The sequence below is a fragment of the Lontra canadensis genome, unplaced genomic scaffold (genome assembly GCF_010015895.1).
Source record: "Lontra canadensis isolate GAN:19392208 unplaced genomic scaffold, GSC_riverotter_1.0 scaffold36, whole genome shotgun sequence".
Lineage (NCBI taxonomy): Eukaryota > Metazoa > Chordata > Mammalia > Carnivora > Mustelidae > Lontra > Lontra canadensis.
In genome coordinates, this window is record NW_022631030.1 from 2663062 (window position 1) to 2684742 (window position 21681).

The 21681-nt window shown below is 52.3% G+C and overlaps 1 protein-coding gene across 1 annotated transcript in view; it reads right to left on the reverse strand.

Annotated features, from left to right (window-relative positions):
* Positions 1–21681, reverse strand: part of DSCAML1 (DS cell adhesion molecule like 1) — a 338974-nt gene that overhangs the window by 2126 nt on the left and 315167 nt on the right. Inside the window, exons 20-32 of the mRNA XM_032868593.1 lie at positions 18225–18364; positions 12152–12305; positions 9054–9171; positions 8551–8714; positions 8199–8297; positions 7335–7523; positions 6611–6898; positions 4911–5066; positions 2668–2698; positions 2421–2539; positions 1981–2133; positions 1169–1363; positions 391–702 (exon numbers count right to left, since the gene is read on the reverse strand). Coding sequence (XP_032724484.1) covers positions 391–702; positions 1169–1363; positions 1981–2133; positions 2421–2539; positions 2668–2698; positions 4911–5066; positions 6611–6898; positions 7335–7523; positions 8199–8297; positions 8551–8714; positions 9054–9171; positions 12152–12305; positions 18225–18364 — 2118 coding nt within the window. The remainder of the gene's footprint in view (positions 1–390; positions 703–1168; positions 1364–1980; positions 2134–2420; positions 2540–2667; positions 2699–4910; positions 5067–6610; positions 6899–7334; positions 7524–8198; positions 8298–8550; positions 8715–9053; positions 9172–12151; positions 12306–18224; positions 18365–21681) is intronic.

Below are 21681 nucleotides of genomic sequence, written 5' to 3' on the forward strand. Positions count from 1 at the left end.
GTTTGGCCCCGTGGATCAATGTTGAATGGCATTGAGACCAGTGGCCATTGGGCAGCTGGGCCCCGAAAGGCTGTCCCTTCCTCATTGTCATAGCCTCAAGTAAAGGCAATGATCGCTACGTACCGAGAACCGGCCACATGCCAGGCACCTATCGTGCCCGCTAGGACAACGCAGAGTCCATGCTGTCATTTGCATTTTACTGAGAAAGTGAATTATCAGAGAGGCGAACTGACTTCTCAGGGCCACCGAGGTATTACGAGGCTGAGCCAGGATACGGACCCTGATCTGGATTCTCCCGAGTTCTTGCTCTACGCTGCCCACACTGCCAAGGGGCCCTGCCCGGCTGGGGACGTCAGGGGATGCAGCGGGGGAGGCGGGCCGGGCACTCACTCTTGTTGGCCCGGTGTGGGATGGGCACAGCCACGTTCTTGCCTCGGTCGGCATCCTGGGGCTTGGGCGGGGAGGCGGTGAAGCGGCAGATGCCGGGCTCGGAGGGCGTGCTCATGGACGTCATGCTGTCGGCGTTCTCGTTGGTGCCCGTGGTCATCTGGTCGGAGGAGCTGTCGGAGATGAAGCACTCGGTGATCTCGAACTTGGCGTGCTGTAGCTGCTCCTCCAGCTTGGCGTGCTCGTAGGCCCGGGCCAGCTCCTCATAGGTGGACGAGGCGCTCTCTGTGGACACCATGCTGTTCCGTCCTTTGTCTGCAGAGACGGAAGGCTCGGTGTTAAGAAGAAACAAGGGGGCCTTGGAGAGAGCCGTTCCCCTACCCGTGAGCCTGGAAGTCCTCTCAGAAGACCCCGCTCTCTCCCTGGGAAGGCGGCTTGGGTGGCAGAGCGGGGACTTTGGCAAATCAAGGGCAGAACATCTTCCATTCTTGAAAACCACCACCCACCCCTGGAGCCCTCGGCTCTTTCTCCAACGAACATCATGTGTGCCATTTTCTCTGACACCTTTTGGGAGAGCAGAATGAAATCCTTGACTAGGCAGAGCTCAGAGAGGTCAAGTGTGTTTGTGCCGGCAGCGCAGCAAGCCAGTGGGCCACGTGGAAGTGACACTGACCTGCGCCTTGGACCCCAAGAGCTGGTGGGTGGAGGTTGGGACAGGGGAGCCGGATGGTGGAGAAATGGGGAGAGAGAGAACAGGATGCAGGCCGGGCGCCAGGCTCACCTGTGTCCTGGGAGAGGCTGGCGCTGTAGCTGTCACTCTCCGTGACAGTGACCCCATGCTGGGACCCCACAGTGCGCCAGTCAGAGGTGAGGGTGCGGGCAGGCGTGGAGGCCTGGCACTTGGTCAGAGTCCACTGGCTTGAGTACCGGTTGCGGGTGCTGTGGGCTGACTTCACATTCTTCCTGGACACTGGATCTGCACAGAGGAAGCAATAGCTAACCCTCCACGGAGGGCGCTCAGCCTCGGGCAGTGGGCACGGACCCGAGGGGCAGTGGGGAGCAAGGGAGGAGGCATAAGCAGCCACAGAAGCTTCCTGGGGGTGCTGAGCACACTGCCTTTCCAGCTACATGGTCCCATAGGAGAAGAGGAACAGCGGTGAGGTGTGGGGGTGGTGGGGGCACCTCCTAGTTCTCCCCACACACCCCTCCAACCTGTTCTTTCAGCTTGAGGAAGAAAGTCCCTCCTCACCTGCTGCCCCCTGTGCATTTACTCCCTACAGCCCTTGGTGTACCCATCCTTACCTCCAGAGTCACAGTGTTAGAGGCAGGAGGCCCCTGGACAGCAAGCACTCCCAACCCTCTCAAAATATCTAGGTAAGGACACAGAGGCCCAGAGAGATAAAGGTAGCAATATCCCCAAGGTCACAGCTAAGACGTCTTTAGTCAAGGTCTGGAGACTCTACCTCCAGTGCTCTTTCTGTTCTTTGTGCTGCTCTGAGCCTCCCCCACCCCATCTTCTTCCACCTGTGCCCCATGCTGTGCCTGGGTGACCCTGTCTGGGAGGAGGTCTGTCTCCCTCGGGATAAGGCATACTTGTGCCTGGCCGGATGTCAGACATGTCGATGAGGGGTCCCGTGCTCTGGATGAGGGCTGGGTGGTGCAAGGAGACACCAGTGCAGAAACTCTGTGGATTGACAGCTTGGCTGAACTCAGCGTCCGTCACGGGGATGGTGGCTTTGTCATCTCCTAAGGGAAGAAGGGCAGTGAGTACGAGTCCTTCTCTTCAGACTTCCCAAATTTCTTTTTGTCTTTATCTGATGTTGAGACACAGAAAGCGTGGAATAATCCTTTCCATGAGACAGAGGAGGAAACTCAGTCCTTGAGAGAGGTTTCAGGGAGTTTTGAGGTTGTTGAGTGGGGGATGGGCCCACTGGGAGAACCCTGGGCACTGCTGTGAGGGTTGGAGGGCTCCCCTTGGTGGGCTGTGGCCTGGGGAAGACCGGGATAGAGAGCTTGTGGCCCCTATCACTCACCCAGCTGCTTGATGCCCTCCTTGTCCTCAATGAGCAGCTGGACCCTGGGGATGTCAATGTGTAGCCTTGGGCCCTGGGGTGGCCCCTTCACCGGGGTGTCAAAACTTCGGTTGTTCTTGCTGTGGGGAGAACGGCCATAGGCAGGTGACTCAGCAGCCATAAGGGGCTGGGGGAGAGGGTTTTTCAGGGCAGTGGGGTCTTAGAAGCCTGTCCTCTGCAGGGGAGGAAACAATGACGTGAAACCTACCTTATCAACATTTCTGCCAGACTCTTTGCATCTGTAAAACAGTAGAGAGAGGGTCTGGGTGAAAATGGGATCTGAGCGGGATGAAAACTGGAAGACGTGTGGGGAACAAGGTGGGAGAATTCCCTAGATTGGGACCAGGGCTGGTCTACTGGGGAGGAGAAATGAAAGGACCTCTAAAATAGTCTAACATAGGATAAGGTCTGATAGCTCCTGGTGCAAGATTTGGCTCAGGTCTGTTTTCCTTTCCTCAGATTTTTATCTAATAGGGAGGTCTTTCCCAGAGGAGAGGGTATATGAAGTGCTCCATCTGTTTCCTGAATTGACTCTAATTAGACAAGACATCATAGCAGGCTGGGAATGGGTTTCAGTGGAGGGTCTATCCTCTGTTATCTGCTGGGAAGAGAAGAGAGTGGAGGATGATGGAGAGGTGGTCGATGGGCATCCCCACATGACTATCAACCAAGAGGATTTATTTCTTTCTCTTGGGCACCTGTCCCCAAAAAGCTCATGGATGAATTTAGGTGTCCCTGCTTAGTCTTCAGAGGGGCCTTGAATAAGATCAGGATCTCAGGTTAGGAACTGATAAAAAGAGAGAGAGAGAAAAAGAGGAGCAAAGGACTCTCTCAAAGATCCATTAGACCTCTGATGAGAAGGAGAATCATGAAAATGATCTGTCAGAATGAATCCAGCAGTATGTATGTATCCAACTATTGACTCACTCACTCATCCATTTATCCATCATTGACCCATTTACCTGTCAATCTATTCATTTCTCCATCCACCCATCCAGTCAGTCATTCATCCATCATCCACCCATTCAACAATGCATTTGTCCATCCATCCAACCAACTGATTAATCTATTCAACCATTCATCCGACCATCTGTCCATATGTCCATAAAACCATAAAACCACCTGTCCATCCATCCATCCATCCACCAATCCAACCATCTATCCATCCATCCATCCATCCATCCATCCATCCATCCACCAATCCAACCATCCATCCATCCATCCATCCATCCATCCATCCATCCATCCGCCAATCCAACCATCTATCCATCCATCCATCCATCCATCCATCCATCCGCCAATCCAACCATCCATCCATCCATCCAATTATTGATTCATCTATTCAACCATTCATCCAAACATCTGTCCATGTGTCCATAAAATCAAATATCCACCCATCTATCGATTCATACAATCATCTATTATCCATCCATTCAAATATGCATTCATCCGTCCACCTACCCATTAATCCAACCAATAATCCACTCAACCATCGATCCATCCATCCACCATTCCTCTATCTATCCAACCAACCACCTATCCATTCAACCACCTATCCATTCAACCTTTCATTTAACCATCCACCCAACCATGCTTCCCTCTATACATCTTTCCATCTAACTATCCAGTTAATCATCCAACCACCCATCCAATCATCCACCCATCCACCCACCCAACTCCTAAACACACTAGGCAGTGTTAGTAATTTCCAATTCTGGGCTACTACTGTGCTCTGGCTTCTCACATTAAACTGTAAATTCTATGAGGACTAGACTATGTTCCATAAGACCATGGACTGTTCCTTCTTCATTCATCTTTATATATCTCCAATGTCTGACAGTATCTACATACAGCAGATAGTCAGTAAATGTTTTTCGAATGAGTGAACGAACATCTGTTAAGCAACTACTAGATGCTAGACATTGTATCAGTCTCTGGGAAAATCAAGGTAAAGCAGACCCATTCATGCCAGTCTATGGAATCGTAGATTGGGACAGGAATGATATTCAAAATATCTAACATCTGCCATGTCATGGAAGCCATACGGTCAATACTGAGCAAGGTCCTAGTGACCCCCAGCAGATCTATGCTTTAGTGGCCAGCTTCTGGAAGAATCTCAGGGATTCTTGCAAAAGAGAAGGAGCATCCAGGGTGGGAGGGAGCAACATCTATTTACCAGCTAACGTGGAAATGTTTAACTATGTTAAGCAGCATGGCTTTAGCAGCGTGTACCTCTAAAAATCAGCCCTGGTTAGGTCAGGCACAAAGTCTTGGGGACACAGAAGAGGAAGCGGTGAGAGCCAAAGCTTCAGAAGGTTTTATAGCAGCTCTCCCTTCAGTGGGACACGGCACTTTCTCTTGTCCGGGTGGTGCTCATGAGCCAACGAAAGGTGGCCCATGTGGCAGAGGGTCACCACTCCCTCCCCGGAAGCCTGTAGGACACTCGCCTACCTCGGAGACGCTTTAGCCGCTTCTCCTTCCTCTTCTTGCGAACAATAAAGAGCAGAGCTACCCCCAAAGTGGCCAGGATGACTGGGCAGCCGATGGTGAACAGCTTCTTCACATCATCCCCCTCCCCTTGAGCAGACTTGATGGGAGGGATGGTACCTGTTGGGGTGAAGAGGGGAGTCAGATGTCCGCTACGAGCAGGGTCTGGGCAGAGTCCCCTGGGTGAGGTCGCCTTTGAACCTCTCTTGCTGCCCTTGCTCTCACTCTGACCTCCACTTGCTGGCACAGAGTCCCAACCCTCTCCCTCTACTCTCCCCGATTCTGGTCACATCAGGACAGCCATGAACAGTCACATAGTTTTTACACTGCATTAGAATACTGATGACTTCGTGGGCCTATTTTAGAATTACCCTGAAGTCTTTCAGAGATAGTCTCCTGCCTCTTGGAGTCCAGTGTTCATTTCTAGAAGGTGGGCTGGTGAGCCTAGATTCTGCCATCCCGGTTGTAAAGTGGAGAGAAGTCAGAGCAGTGGGATCCTGGGGTCTCGTCCCCAAATGGGGACAAAGCCACTCCCGGCCCTGCATTTTCTTCCTGTTCCCCCACCCATGGGTGAGATCTGCTAATCTTGGGAGCCTGTACAGAGGCAGTAAGCTCTGTTGACGGAGACCTCTGCAAAGCCCGATCTATCCTGGTTTCAAAGCCTCGCAGAAGACCATCTCCTTCATGAAACCTTCCTTGTTTGGGCCCATTCTTTTCTTTTCTTTCTTTCTTTCTTTCTTTCTTTCTTTCTTTCTTTCTTTCTTTCTTTCTTTCTTTTGAAGATTTTATTTATTTATTTGACAGAGAGATCACAAGTAGGCAGAGAGGCAGGCAGAGAGAGAGCAGGAAGGAGGCTCCCTGCTGAGCAGAGAGCCCGATGCGGGGCTCGATCCCAGGACCCTGAGACCATGACCTGAGCCGAAGGCAGAGGCTTTAACCCACTGAGCCACCCAGGCGCCCCTCTGATACCACTTTTATTGTTTCCTTAACACATAGGCAGACGGACTTGACCTTGGGGCAACTAGTCTCTCTGATTTTGGCCTTCAGCGTGTCTTTAGTGTATGTGCGGGACAACACAGCAGGGACAGAAGCAATGTGCGCCACCTCCTGGCCCAGGCAGTGAAGACTGGAGTGCCTTTTCCATCCCTCTCTCCTTGGCGACCTTGGAGATGGTATAGCTAAAAGATGGTGGCCAGCCAACCCTCACAAGATGTTACGAGGACAAGAAGCAATTCTTCACTGGATCAAGGCCTGCGGCTTTCCATGTTTATCTGTTCTTTTTTCCCAGGCTATCCAAGCCCGGCTAACGCAAACTATTAGGAGAGGGGCCTTAGGGGGCAGGGCCTCAGCTATCCCTTCACACTATACTCTCCGTCTCTCTGAAGCAGTGGAGAGCAAGGACTGCACCTTCAAAAGACCCTCTGCCTTAGTGCGACGGGTTTGCCTGGCTATCAGTCTGTATCCGTCACTGGTGCACCTGCCCGCCTCCCACTCTGCTGCCCCCTTGGCTTGCTCCTTCCATGCCTCCAGCCTTTTCCTCCATGGTAGTCCTGTCTATTTTTTGATTTGTCTGTCCTCTCTTTATGTGTCCACCTCTCTGCCAGCCTCCCTGGGGACACCTCGCAGCGCCCCCTGTGCAGCCCCTCCCGCCCTCCCCGACTCACTGCCGTCATAGTCCAGGGTGGCAAACTGGGCAGTCTCGTTGCCGCAGCCAGCGCTGTTGCAAGCCCGCATGCGCAGCTCGTACCACGTGGCCTCACGTAGCTCGGTCAGAAACACCTCCCCGGAGCTGTTGGCCCGCAGCCCCTGCCAGGCCCAGGTGCCCTTGGGCCGGTACTCCAGCACGATGGCTGTGATCGGGCAGCCCCCGTTGCTCCAGCCCTGCAGGTTAAGCCGAGCATGTGTGGAGTTGATGTGGGTGAACAGGTGCTGGTCTTTGCTGAAGGAGGGCTCTGGGGGTGGGGGGCACAGGGAGAGAGCGAGGTTAGAGACTCAGAGGAGGAGGGCTCATTCATCTGCCCTGGGAGGGAGCCTCCTGGGCCAGGTGGGACTGCAGTGGTTCTGGGGAGCAGTGGTTGGCACAGAAGGGAGTAGGGATGCCCCCAGGGGACAGAGGAGGAGGGAGAAGAGGGAAGGACGTGGAGAGGCCTCAGCAGGGCAAGAGGTACGGGAGGAAGGAAGAGGCTGCCACCATCGGCTGTGGGGCCAGGGAGGTGGGGCCTGTTTCTCCTGCTGCGATCGCTGAGTGTGCTATCTACAGCGATGGGAACCAGGTCCAGACTTTCCCTGCAGTCACTGCTCCCGGCGCCCTCCTTCCCCAGCCCAGCCACCTTCCATCCGCATATCCAGGGCCCATCTCTCTCCAGCTGGGTCATCGCTGGGCCTCACCCCGCCCGTGGGTCTTGGCCTCGATGATCTCGCTGATGCGTCCGGAGCCCACGCTGTTCTTGGCCGCCAGCTTCACTTTGTACCACGTGCCACACTTGAGGCTGTCCAGCTTGAAGGACCGCTCACCTGAGCTGATGAACACGTCCTTCCACTCCTCACTGTTGTCTACGGAGTACTGCAGCACGAAGCCTGCCGGGGAGGTTTGCCTGGCTCAGGGCGGGCAGGGCAGGGCTGGGGACACCCCAATAGGTGGCAGGGGGCTGGGCTCCCCGCGGGGGCAGAGTGGGGCCTTTGGTGACAGGGTGGGGGGCAGAGGCAGATTGGACACAAAGCTGCAAGGAGCTTTCTTGCTCTCTCTTTAGCAGCCAAGGTGGAGAGGAGAGCAGAAATCCGAGGCTTCAGGCGTAAAAGGGATAGTATTTAGAGCCTACTTTTCCCGGAGTGGTCCCCAGACAGCAGGATTAGATCCCGTGTGAGCTTGTCAGATCCCACCCCAGACCCCTGGAATCACAATCTACCTTCTTTAAGATCCCCTAATGATTCATGCGCATGTTCAAGGTTGAGAAGCATGATCTAGTACATTTGTCCACTGCTATAGATTTGGACACTGAGGTCAAGAGAAGAAAACTGATTTCTTCAGTTCGCACAGCTCATCAGCTGTGATTGGGCTGGGCCTTCTAAAACCCAGGTACCCAGGCTGGTAGCCGTGGCACTTGGGTAACTTTCTTGTGGTGCGAATTGCCCCTCACTCATCACTTCGGGGCTTTATGGGGACACATGGTGGGAGTGGATAAAGCCCTTGCCTGGCTCCTGGGCCCCGAATTTCTTCCCCTCTTTCCCCCTCCTCACCCAGACCCTTCTCACCTCGGATGGAGCTGCCCCCATTGTCACCTGGAATCCAGGTCAGGGTGATGGACGAAGCAGAGGTTCTAGAGACAGTGAGGCGGGGCTGGTCCGGGGGAACTGTGAGGGGAAAGCCACCAGCCCTCACCACAAAGGGTTAACACCTGATGATGGGAATGCAGGCTATCCCAGCTGCAACTGAGGGCCCAGGCCTGGCCTTCCTGCCCTCGAGGTGCTCCCCCAACCCCTGCTTGTTCTCCCCATCCCTCCGGCCTCCTCTTCCACGTGGCACCTCTGTTCCACTACGGGTCTGTCCCCCAGGGTGAGGGGGCTGGGGAGGTAGGGATGGGGGGCCTGCCTTCCGGGGCCTTACCTTGCACCAGAAGGTTGACAATGATGGTGTCAAAGCCCCCAGTGTTAGTGGCCGTGCAGGTGTAGTAGCCCGAGTCCTCGGCCTTCACAGCACGCAGCAGCAGTGTGCCGTTGGTATGGATGAGCCGGTGCCCGTCCATGGACACGGGGATGGCCGAGTCCTCACTGCGGGGGGTGGGGTGCAGACATGGATTATGGTAAGCACCCCCTCTGCCTGGGGGCTCCCCCAGGACTGCAGGCAAACAGGGCTGGGAGTAGAAAAGGAGGCTGGCTGGGGGGGGCGGTTACCCAGTTCTTCCTGGGGCTATCCGGTCCCCCTGGCCTCTTTAAGCATCCAAGGAGGGGAGATCCTTGGCAGCCAGCAGAGGGGAGCCAGGGAGGTTGGGTCTGAATGGGAGAGCAGGAGCTGTGTGCCCCGCAGGGCCTCTGGGGCACCCGATTCCTTTCTTCCCGGCTCTTCTACTACACCCATCTCCCCGCATGTCTCTGGGGCCCCGCGCACACCTGTCCTTGGTCCACTTCACAGCGGGGGCTGGGTCTCCCACCGAATTGCAAGGTAGTCGGACGTCCTTCATCCAGGGCGTCGTCACGGTGCCTCCAAATGAGATGATCTTTGCTGGGGCTGCAGGGGAGACAGCATGAGCGCCCCATCATCCCGCCTCTACTCTCAACACCACGCTGGCCTGCCTTTCCTGGGGCTCTCCAAATTCACAGTGCAAGACCCCCATCTCCTACCTGACCTCCACCTTGGGCTTGGGGCAGGGGTGGGTACAGACGCTTTCAGATGGCAGTCACCGGTCCAACAGACACTGCTATGGGCCAGGTATCAGAGGAGGCTCTGAGCATTCTCGCCACAAACAAGACATCTTCCCTGTCCTCAAGCTGCTCATCATCCCGGTGGAGGGGAGGGGACAGATACTTAAAAAGTATCATGACAGGGTGGAAATACTACGTAGGGGTAGGTGCAAATCGCCATGGGAGCACCAAGAAGGAGGAATGACTCCGCCAGTCTGGTGGTGGTGGAGGAGAAGGCCGGGGAGGCTTCTGGAATGAGAAGCTTTGACTGGAATCTTTTAAAGTCAGCTCCACACCCAGCACGGAGTGCAGTGTGGGGCCTGAGCTCACGACCAAGCCTGAGATCAAGACCTGAGCTGAAATCAAGAGTCGGATGCTTAACCGAATGAGCCCCCCAGGCACCCCTGAATCTTGAAGGCTAAAGAGGATTCACTGCACAGAAGGAAAGGCGTAGCCAGAAGAGGTGACAGCACTGAGTAGAGGCCTGGAGGGCTGAAACCCATGGAAGTGTGAGGGTCGGCAAGTACTCTGGGGCAACCAAAGCCCAGGGTGAGTGTAAGGGGATGGGCAGTGAGCAGGAGCAGAAGCCTCTGGAGGGCTCCAAGCTGCAGAACGTGGAGGGTGGGCTTCCCCTTGAGGTCACGAGGAGCCACTGGAGGCTTACAAGTAAGTAGTGAAATGTTCAGGTAGAGTAGAAGCCCTGGCTGCCGGCAGAGGGTGGTTTGCTGGAGGACGCACACCAGCGGCAAGATGGCGGCCAGAGAGCAGGCCCGGGGGCGGTGGGCGTATGGCAGTGGGGAGGAGGTTAGAGGCTCAGGGAGGAACCGCCAGGACTTAGGGTCTGACTGGTTTTGAGGAAGAGACAGAGAGGAAGGTAAGGATGCTGCTATGATGCCGGCTGTGGGATGGTGCCCTCACAGAGACAAGGCACACTTGCGGAGGCGGCAGGGGAGGGGGAGGAAGGATGTGGGGGAAGGGATAGGAGCAGGGTGGGTAGGAGACACTGGGATGCTTAGCCTCACGCTGACCCTGAGGTCACCCACACAGGGTAGCTAGAAAGCAGTCAGATACACATGTTCTGGAGCGTGAGAGAAGTGGCCGGGCCGCAGACACTGACGTGGGAGTCAGCCACCCAGTGACCGAGGTCACCATGGGTGGGATCGTAGATTGACAGAGAGGTGGCAGCAACATACACACAGGCACGGCGGAGAAAGGAACGTCCCCAAGAGTGACGTGAGCACACTCAGAGGACCAGGCCACACAGGCCGCAATGCAGAAGGCAAGGCAGGCAAAGATGTCCAGGGAAGGTGATCATGGCGGGTACCTCACAGATCTCTGGGTTGAGTTACAGGTATTAAATTAACCAAGTGACCAAGCACTTCAGAGTTCCAGACCTGGTACCACCATGTGACTGGGGTTAGTTCCCTGAATGTCTTGGTGTCTCGGGGTGTGAGAACGTGTGTGTGTAGGATGGGTGGGGGAGGGAACAGCAGTGCTCGCCCCCTTCCTCACTGGGCTGCTTGAGGACAGAAGAAGATGTAGATGTGTTCTGGGAAGTACAAAGCCCGCTGGGGATGTGTCCTTTGGACTGCCCCCAGGGGAAGGGGCCGACCTTCTGCAGGACACCCAGGCCCTCCCACACTGCTCTGGGCCAGTGCCAGCTACCCTGGGGGCACTGCAGGTTCTAGGCCCCTTCTTTCCAGAAGGGATGAGGCCAGGAGAAGGGGTTGGTGGCCCCTGTGGGAGGAGGGATTGCAGACGTTAGAAATGCTGAGGTTGAGGGGGAAGAGCCGGACCTGGAGCCAGAAGAGCCCGCAGGCCACTCTGCACGCTGTCTGCCGGCTGTGGAGACCCTGCCTCGACGCTTAACTGGAAAATGGAGCAACAAGGGCACGGTAGGGAGCCCCACTGCAGGCCCTCCAGCGAGCGCTAGTGGCTTCTGAGCCTGTGGCAGGGGAGGGCTGATGCCTCTTGTGTCTCCAGCCAAGGAAGCCTGTCATCCCAGGAGCCTGGTCCTTGGGCTCCAGGGTTCATGGTCAGGTGGCTGGGGGAGGAGGCAGGCCCGGGAAGAAGGGGACCTTCCCGTCTAGGCTGGCAGTCAAGGTAGAGGATCTGGACACCCGGACTGGTGGTGGTGAAATGCAAGGCCCTGTGGCGGCCCCGGGGTTGGTGGAGAGGGCAGACGAGCCGCTGTGCCCCGCTGCCTCTTTGGTGTGGGTTGGGGCCTGAGAACTGTCATTTCCTGTAATAGGGGGTGCATAGGCCCTACAGCTCCCCTCTGCCCAGGCCAGGGATTCGGTGGGGGCATTCTCTAAGGATACACCTGGTCTTAGTCACTCGGTGCCCAGCATCTAGCCCAGACCCTCCTCCTAGCTGTGCCCCCTGTGAAATCAGCCATCAGCAACCCCACCTCTGCCCCAGGCGTCCAGGCTTTGAAATGGGGGGGGGATACCTTTGTGGCTTTCTGCTCTGTGGAAGCGGTGTCCCCTGCTGCCTCCCATCTAGAGATGCTGACCCTTGGGACAGAGGCTCTGCTGTGAGCTGGGAGTGGGCCTAATGCCCCCTCTTGCAACCTTGGAGTGGAGCTGGGAATGGGGGACCAGGGTGCTCCATGCCATCCGCCCCTGGGTAGCTGTGCCGCCTGGAGCCTGTTGTGAGGCTTCTGGGAGTCAGGATGCAGCAGAGGCCCAGTCTTGGCAGATGCAGGAGGGAGGCAGGTGAGGCTGGAGGGAGCCCCTATTTGAGGAGAACCAGAATTCTAGAAGGTGGCTTCTGGTGGCTTCTCCCCGTCTGGCTGGGCTGCTTACCTTTGCCTGCAGGCTCAATGGTGACCTTCTCGCTGCTGTTGCCCCGGCCAGCAGAGGTGACGGCAGCCACCCACAGCAGGTACGGCTGCCCGCGGTTCAGGTGGGCTATCCGGTAGAAGAGCTGCTCTGGGCTCGTCTCATACTCGCTGGGAGCCTGCGGGATGGAGGCAAAGAAGGGCTAAGAACCCAGCTTCCGGGCCTCCAGACTCCAACCCCAGCCTTCCTCAGGGACCTGGGCTCAGAGGAGGGGGTGGCCTAGCCGGAGGATGGGGGAGCAGTGGGAAGAGAAGGTAGCATCCTGAATCGTTTGCCCTTTCTGCTTCAGGAGCAACAGTGAGCAGAGTTTGTATGGCGCTTGGCCCCAGGGGCTCATGGACCTGCTCTGGGTGTTGCTGGGCCAGCCTCAGTTTACCTTTTTGAGAGATCCAGATGCTGGCAATGGCGGCTCCAGGCCATGGAGTGTGAGTGTGGCGGGTGACTGATGGAGGGAGTTAGGAGAAGGGAGAACGGAGGGAGGAGGGTCCCAGGAAGACCCAGAGGAAGGGGAGTCTCTGGGAAGAAGCCAAATTACCACGTTTGCCTTATTAGGGTTGTAGACAGGCTCCCCAGCCTGTGCCGGCTCTGCTAATTACCACCCCTTCATTCTGCGGGGGCAAACCGTCCGGGGGCGGGAGCGGTGGGAGATGGGGCTCAGAAAGCTTCACCGGGTAACACTTTATTAATGATTATTAGTGGTATAGATCACCCTATATATTTGTAGGTTATATAAATCTATAAAAAATTTTTTTAACCAAATGACAGTTTTGACAAGTTGCCAACAAAACAATATCGGATCCCAGTGGTTTTACCAGTTGCTTTGATGAAAAGATTATGTTGCCTTGGAAACCAGAGGCTCAGATATTGAAATGAATTTGAGAAGGAGCTTTTGATAAGCGCTAGTTTGCAGACCTCCTGTCAGCCCCTTTCCTGGTCCAGGCGGGATGGGGCGGACTTTCATTTTATTTTATTTTTTGGTCAGCCGCGGGGAAGGGAAAGGAGGACAGCGCTAGGGCCTCTTTGAAATCAGGGCAGAAGTCTAGGGAGGGGGAGCAGCCCCCAGAACAGATGGGGGGCCCTGAGGCCAGAGGGAGCTAATAATTAGTTATCTCTGCAGTCACGGGCTCTTGCACACACATGCTCACGTGCACATGCTCACACACACACGGACATAGAGATGCATTTGTGCACGTGCACGTGCCAAGGGACAGATCTGCAGACAGATACGGGGTCACAGAGGGACATTCTCTGTGCCCCATGGGAGGGCTGATGGGTCCAATGACTTTTAACAGGAGAAAACATCCTTTCTGGCCCTAGGCCATGTGCAGGCAAATGTTAGGGAGGAGACACAGCATCTCTTCAATACACACAGAGCTCCCTGGCCAACTCCTCCTCTTGCCCCCCTCGTGGAGACTTGGCCTTGACCCCAGTATGTCACTGCTGCGGACAGGTGCAGAACCACCCTGAGCCCTGGTCGCTGGGAAGTCTTTTCAGGCTGCAGCACCCAGGAGACTGTGTGTGTTTCCATCTGTGCATGAGGTAGGCGGGTGTAGTGGCTTCAACACGCACCTGCCCCTTCTTCCTAAGGGTCTGTCCCAGAGGTCTTATACCTTTCTCAAGGGTCTCAGGACCTCAGTTTTCTATCCTGTGAACTAAGAAAGCACAACAGCTCTGCCTACCCTGTGTGGTTACAGAGAGGCACAAATGGGGCAAGGGGTGTGTGAGTCTTTTATAAACTGGGGCATGTTCATCTCCTGGCTCGTTTGTCTTTGATGATTGAGGTGTGTATGGGCACACATGGAGAAAAGTTGGGTGTACCTGCTTGTGTGTCAGTGTGTACCCGAGTGTATATTTGTGTCTGCACAGGGCAGGAAAGGCTTGGCTTCCCTTTGAAGGTGTTAGCATCACATCCGGATCCTGAGGTCTTTCTTTTAAACTGGACCCCCCAAAACCCCTGAAATCATTTTTAAAAACACATAACCATATTCCCAAATAAAGTCTCTGTGGATCAAAGGTTAAAAAGAAAAACATAAACTATGACAATATTTGTCTTTCTAATCATACAAGTGAAGGTAAAAATCATAAGTGGAAATGATTCATAAATTTGAATTCTATAAAAACAAAATCCCATGGCACACCAAAAAGACTACCAGAAGGCAAGCAAATAACTGCAACCAATATAATTAAAAAATGGTTATTTTCCTCATATGTAAAGAGCACTCTCAGATCAATAAGAAAAAAACCATGAACTAGCCAAATGAAAAATGGATAAAAGACATGAATTGATAATTACCCAAACATGAAAAAAAGAACAGCCAATAAACAAATAACGATAATCAACCTAACTGGTGATCAAAGAAATATACCTAAAATAGGACACCTTTTTAAAAATCTAACTAGCAAAAATGAAACATGTATAATACCTTGGATTAGCATGGGCACATTGTTTCATGTACTTATAATGGTGGTGGGAGCGTAACTTGGTTCCAACTTTCTGAGGGGTAATTTACAAACATGTATGCATATCTTAAGAATATCCTTACTCTTGGGGCGCCTGTGTGGCGCAGTGGGTTAAAGCCTCTGCCTTCGGCTCAGGTTGTGATCCCAGGGTCCTGGGATCGGGCCCTGTGTCGGACTCTTTGCTCAGTGGGGAGACTGCTTCCCCCTCTCTCTCTGCCTGCCTCTCTGCCTACTTGTGATCTCCGTCTGTCAAATAAATAAATAAAATCTTAAAAAAAAAAAAAAAGAATATCCTTACTCTTTGTGCCTCAGGAACTCCTATGGAAATTTACCCTAAGAAACATGGGTTTAAAGACTTTTATGAAGAATGTTCAATGAGGTATTAATTATAATGTTGAACACTTGAAAATAGATTAAATATAGAACAAGGTACTGGTTAAATGGATTATATACTAACAGGCACTTGTGATCATATTTGAAAAGAGTATTTGATGGTGTGGGAAAGTGCCAAAATATATTACATGAAAAACATGGATTATATGATATTACATAAAATTTCATCTTCATTTTATTAAAAAAAATCCCCATAATCTATATACAGATCAAAGACTAGAAGGCTACCTACCAAAACATTGCCAGTGTTTATCTTTAGGGAATGAGTACAAGTAATTTTTGCTTTCTTCTCTATTCTTTTATATATTTATGGAATTTTTTACAATAAAGTGGCAATATTTTGATAATCCGAGGAAAACAACAAATGTATGAAAATGTTTCGTGAAATTTCTGATGGGACGCACGGCAGCTCTGGCTGCCCCCAGGGCGTTCCTTCTGGGAGCCTAAGCCAGATGTAGTTCCCATCTCTTCTGAGGGTTCCACACCCGCATGTTCATACATTCAAGTACGTATGCACACATGAAGACTCATGCATTGCCTCTGACCTCAAGCTCAAATCCATGGTTTTGCACCATCACGTATATGCGTGTGTCCTCAGCCCCAGCACTCACTCCTAGAGCTCTTCCCTAAGTGAATTTGTAATGCAGTTGTTTGGAATTTGGAAAGTGTGCAAAATGACAGTATCACACTGTCCGTATCACAGTCGCACGTGGGGGTCAGTCTCTACCCCACGAGGTGGCTGAACAGAAGTTCTCATCACATGAGCACAGTGGCCCCTGGTGGGACACTGTCCCATGGGGACTCTCCCTGAGAGAGAGGACATGGAGAGAGGCGGGGAGGCCCTTGGGGTCTCCAGCAGGAGCTGGGCACCAGGAGCTCTGTTCTGGGGCCTGGGACAGAGGTCCTCAGCCAGCTGACTAGGGGGTCCTGAAGCCCGAGTTAATGAGGAGGCAGTGCTCCTTTGAAAGGCTTCATTGTTGGAGGAGGAGATGACTGCACAAAGCCAAGCTCGGGAATGAGTACCCTCTCCCATCAATTTATCATGGGAATCTTGCCCAGTGTCTAAGGCTTTACAATGGCCAGGCTGCTAGTAATTCATTCATCAAACATGTATTTAGTGACGACGATGTTTCATGGACCGATTTTGGCAGCTGGGGACCCAGAGATGAAAAGATGCTGCCCCGGTCCTCACCAGGCCCCAAGGCCCAGCGCAGGAGACAGAGAAGTCACTAGCTAGTTGCCTTCTGACGCCCTCAGTGTATGACAGGATGGAGTGCATGCCACAGCACAGGTCAGCCTGGGCAGAAGTGTGAGCTGTGGAAAGGCACAGCAGGCATCCAGAATGGTGACGAGCTGAGAATGTGTGTGCACATGCACGCACGTGTGTGCACGCGTGTGGAGTTGGGGGACAGGGGAAAGGGGCAGACGGCATGGCTAAAACACTGATTGTAAAATCAGCACAACCGCTCAGGGATGTAGGCACATTCTCTACTGGACATGTGCAGACCCCGCGGCTCAGCGGTTCTTGTGGGTGCACGCCCGACAGGCACGCATGCGCACGGGCTCCAGGAGACCCCAGCGAAGACGCGCACAGCGGCACCATATGTAGCGGCTCCGAGCTGAAATCTACCCAAATGCCTATCCACGGGTAACAGACTGGAGGAAACAATTCTATGTACACACACAGTCGAAACCAGTGCAGAAGTGGCAGTGAACGATCTATAACCACGCACAACAATATGGATGAAATCCAGAAATGCAAAATAACGTTGAGTAAAAGAAGCCGGATAAATGGTATGAACTTCGCTTATATAGCCTATGAAACGCGGCAACACTACTCTGAAGTCAGGATGGCTCTCACCCTGCCCGGGGGGTAGGGAGGTGACCGGAAGGGGCACAAGGAGGTCCTCTAGGGGGTTGTAATGTCGTGTTCCCTGCTCTAGGTCTGCTGGCCCCGTGTGCTGTGAAAATTCACGGAGCTGTACACTCACGTCTCTGCGTCGTGGCTGTGAGGACGGAGGGGAGGACACAGGGTCCCTGAAAAGATATTTCTGGGTTTCCCCTCTGGTAATAGAACTCTGGCCTCCCTGGCGCGGTGCCGGGCCACCTACGGCTCAGAGGGTAATTCACAAAGACCACAGGAAAGCCGAGCGGAGGAGGAGATGGCACAATTATCGAGCAGTTTCAGGGCAGCTTTCCCGGCTGCCGGGAGCTCATCTGCAGATGCTTGGGCTGCCGTCCCATCACACGCTGCTGGTGGAGGGAGAAGCGGGCCTCCTCCCGCTCCCTGCTCTCCTCCTGAGATGTCCTGGATATCTCCTGGATAGTACTCCTGGCGCCCCCCAGGGCGTGCCTCTCCACCTCCCCACTAGACTGGACGCCCCACTGAGGACAGGTGCACCTGCTGATGTAGCTAGACCAGGTGTGCTTTAGGGTAGTCACCCAGCAGAACACGGTGGTTGAGTGGCTGGAGATCAGGAAAGGAAGAGGGAAGGATGCATATTGCGGGATATGGGTGTGTAGACTGCATTCATCCCCTCCTCCCTCTTTGTCAGGCCCCTCTGAGCACCCCGCAGAAGGGCAGGGGCCAGCTGCCTGCATTACACTCCCAGGTTTGGGCAGATCTTGCAGTCTGAGTCCTCTCTCTAATGCTGAGGCACAGCTCTGGCCCAGACAGGGACACTCCTGCCTTCTCTCAGCTGACTGCCATCTTTTCTCCTAACTTTAATGGGCTCTATGCTGAGTAGGCCACTCAGGGCAGATCTCCAGCAGCCCTCCAAGCCCAGATCGTTCATGCTGGAGAGTGGATCATGTCCAGAAGCCATGGACCAGCCAGGCCCCAGTCAACAGCTCTGGGGCCTGCTGGAAGTTTCCCTGGTCAGCCAGACCAGAAGAGCTGAGGCCCTGGTCTCGCTTTCACATCTGCTTGGTTGTGAGCCCTGACTCAAAGAAGCCTCCAGAGCTTGTGACAACCTTGAGGCCCTTGGAACAGAGGACTAACACAAGATGGACACCGAGTAAGGCCTCAACTACTCTTGGGTGACCAGTACCCATTCTTATCCATGAATTCATGTAGAAACACAGATATAAGTAGCTCCTGGGTTTGCCCTGGACACCTGCTGATCTTCCGAGAAATTTTCCCTTTCTCCTGTCACCTTCATCATTCAACCCTGGGCCTACTTACCGGCTGGCCAGACCCAGGGCTGGAGCAGAAGATGGTGTACTTGCGGATCACCCCATTGGGCTTGGTTGGGGGAAGCCAAGACACGACCACACTGCTGGCAGATGAAGGGACAGCTTTGATGCCAGCGGGGGGACCTGGAACTGAATTGGGAGAAGGCCAGGTCAGTTTAGAGAAAGGAGCTCTGCCTTTGGGAAAGAATGACGGGGGGCGCGGGCGGTGGGGAGAGTAAGGCGGATCAATCTGGGAGAGCTTCCTGGAGGAGGCATCCTTGAACTATGTTTTAAAGGGGGAGGTTCCAGCAGGTAAGGAGAAAGGTGATCACCTGGGGCTTGTAACAAAGTATCTGAGATGGAGGCACTGGGAATAGTCATCTTCAAAAGTGGCCAGAACCAAGGACTTAGGATACTTCAGAGACAAAGAGAACCCATGGGGAATTCACCTTGATTCCCACAACCTTAACCTATTTCCTGCCTCAATGCTTGACTAATAGGTTGTATGTAGGCCAAACAAATACACTGGTCACTTTGCTCTTTGGCCTGTGAGCTCCTTGACGCTGGGGGCTCCAGAGACTCACAGAGCAGGCCTCCTCCTGGGGGTCAGAGGCTGGTGGTCAGCCAGTGGATGACTGGGCTTCCTGTCATGTGCCCAGGGCACTGCCCCTGGGCTGCTGGCTAGACCCTTTCTGTTTCAGGAGGGGAACTCTACCCGAGAATTGGCTGGGACATTCATCCGAAGGGGATCCCAATTCATATGGATTCTGCCCTCCCCCCGCCCCCATCTCTCTGGGCCAGCCTGACCCAGCTGGGACCCTGGGGCTCTACTTGGGAGACTGGACACTTCCTGGTTTCAGGTCCCCTCATCTCTCCCTTGTATTGTCGTGTATTCGTCTTTCCTCCTGGGAGCTTTACGTTCCTTTGAGGACAGTGATGACATCCCGCTCAACTTACTTTGCCTCCCGAGCCTCTGTTTGCCCCTCTATATGATGGACGTAATCACAACCACATTACAGGTTTGCAGTGATAGTCAGCACTAATCAACATAAAAGCACTTGGCACCTCCTGACTATAGAAGACAATAAATGGTGATGATGATTGTTTTTTTGCATTCCCTCTCTCAACTCTTAGCTTCTAGTACTACTGCATTAAAAAAAAATCTAGTAAGTGGTCAACAATTCTAGGATACATAAAATTCATCATCACCATCCATCCAGGGGCCCGAGCCCTCCCTGCTACAGCCCCACCATCCCACCCCTGCTAGTGTCTTTGCAGCTGTGGAATGCAGGGGGCCACGAGGGGGGCACTGGGGCAGGTGTACTGTCCTGTTCAGATCTTTTCTGTCTTTGCATACTTTTTTTCTCAGCAGTAACTGAGAGGGGTACTTAAAAATTTTTTTTAAAGATTTTATGTATTTATTTGACAGAGAAAGAGGATGAAAGCAGAGGAAGCAGCAGGTTCCCTGTGGAGCAGGAAGCACAATGCGAGGCTCGATCCCAAGACTCTGGGCTCATGACCTGAGCTGAAGGCAGCTGCTTAACGACTGAGCCACCCAGGCACCCCCGTTGGTGCAGTCTCAAGGTGATGTTACTAGGTTCACAACAAATTTGGAACTGCTTCATTTGATTAGTAAATTGGGTTTTATTGTAACAGAGAGTCCTTCTGTATCTCTAATGATGCTTCCTGCCTCAGAGCATACTGTGTCTGACATTCCAGCTCTCTCTCCGCTCTGCCTGGTGTATCTTTTATGTACTGCTTTCACATTTCCATACCTTTATGTTTTAGGTGTTTATTATAAACCCCATGTATTTGGGTTTTGTTTCATTGCTGGTCTGACAGTCTTTCTCTTTTCATTGAATAATTTAGTCAATTTATCATTTATTAATTTATCATCAGTTAATGCAATTACTTATATATTTATGTTTAAATAGCTCCTCTTACTAAGTACTGTTTGTCCCACCTATTCTGTTTTAACTCCTTTGTGTGCTTTTTTTCGATTGAAGATTTAAAAGAAATACTTTATTTCTCCCTCTCTATTAGTTGGCTATTAGACAGCCTGTTACCACTTTTAGGGGTAACCCAATATGAATCTTTAACTTACCAAATCATGAATTGGTACTCTTTTCCTTCAACAATGCAAGGGACTTAGAACCCCCATTTACCCTCCACCCAATTTATATGCCATTTTGTATATATTTTTTTAAAGATTTTATTTATTTATTTGACAGACAGAGATCACAAGTAGGCAGAGAGAGAGAGAGGAGGAAGCAGGCTCACTGCTGAGCAGAGAGCCCGATGCGGGACTCGATCCCAGGACCCCGAGATCATGACCTGAGCTGAAGGCAGAGGCTTTAAACCACTGAGCCACCCAGGTGCCCCACCATTTTGTATATTTTAATGATGTATATATTTTAGGCCCTCCCCAAGATAATGTCACTGTCATCATCGTTTATGCAGTCAGTATTAATGGAGATTTACCCATATGTCCCCCATTTAATTGTTCTTTCCTTGCATCACTGAGCTCCCACCTGGGATCATCTTCCTTCTAGCTAAAGAATACCCTTTAATATTTCTCTAGAGCTGGCATATTGGTGGTAAAATCTCTCAGTTCTCATTTGTCTTTATTTCTTCATATCTTTATTTCACTTTAGTCCTGGAGAATATTTTGGCTTGGTATAAAATCATAGATTGATAACTATTTTCCTTACATAATTTATGCCACTGCATTGCTTTCTGGCTTCCATTGTTGGTTTGTTGGTTTTCATTGTTTCTGACAGTTTAGCCGCTGATCTCATTGTTGGTCCCATAAGAGTAACTGGTCTTTTCCCCTCTGGTTGCTTTTAAGAATTTTCTCTCTGTGTTTCCTGTTTAACAGCTTTATTAGGATAAGGCTGGGTATGGATTTCCTTAAGTCATTGCCTGCAGAGTTCCTAGAACTTCTTGCTTTGGGGATTGAGGTCTTTCATCAGTTTTGAAAAGTTTTCAGGCATGTTGTCTTCTGCCCCATTCTCTTCCTCCTCTTCTTTGAGACTTCCTCTCACATCCTCTATGTCCTTGATATTCAGAATGTGGTCCATTGGTCAGCAGCAGCGTCACCTGGGAGCATGTTAGAAATGCAAAATCTCAGGTTCCACCCTAGACCTACCAAATCAGAATCTGAATTTTAACACGACCCCCAAGTGACTTGTATGCACAGTCAAGTTTGAAAATCACTGTTCTACATCTGCTACTTGCTCTTTTATTTTCCATTCATTTTTCTTTCTGAGCTTCTTTTGGGTCTTCTCATCTAACTTCCAGTTCACTAATTCTCTCTTCAGCTGCATCTGATTGGTTATTAAATCTATCCACTGAGTTCTTAATTTCATGTATTAATAGTTCTTGTTTCTAGATTTTCTATTTGATAGTCTCCAATTCTCTTAAAATTTCAATTTCGTTCAGAGTAACTATCTGAAAGCTCATATGTG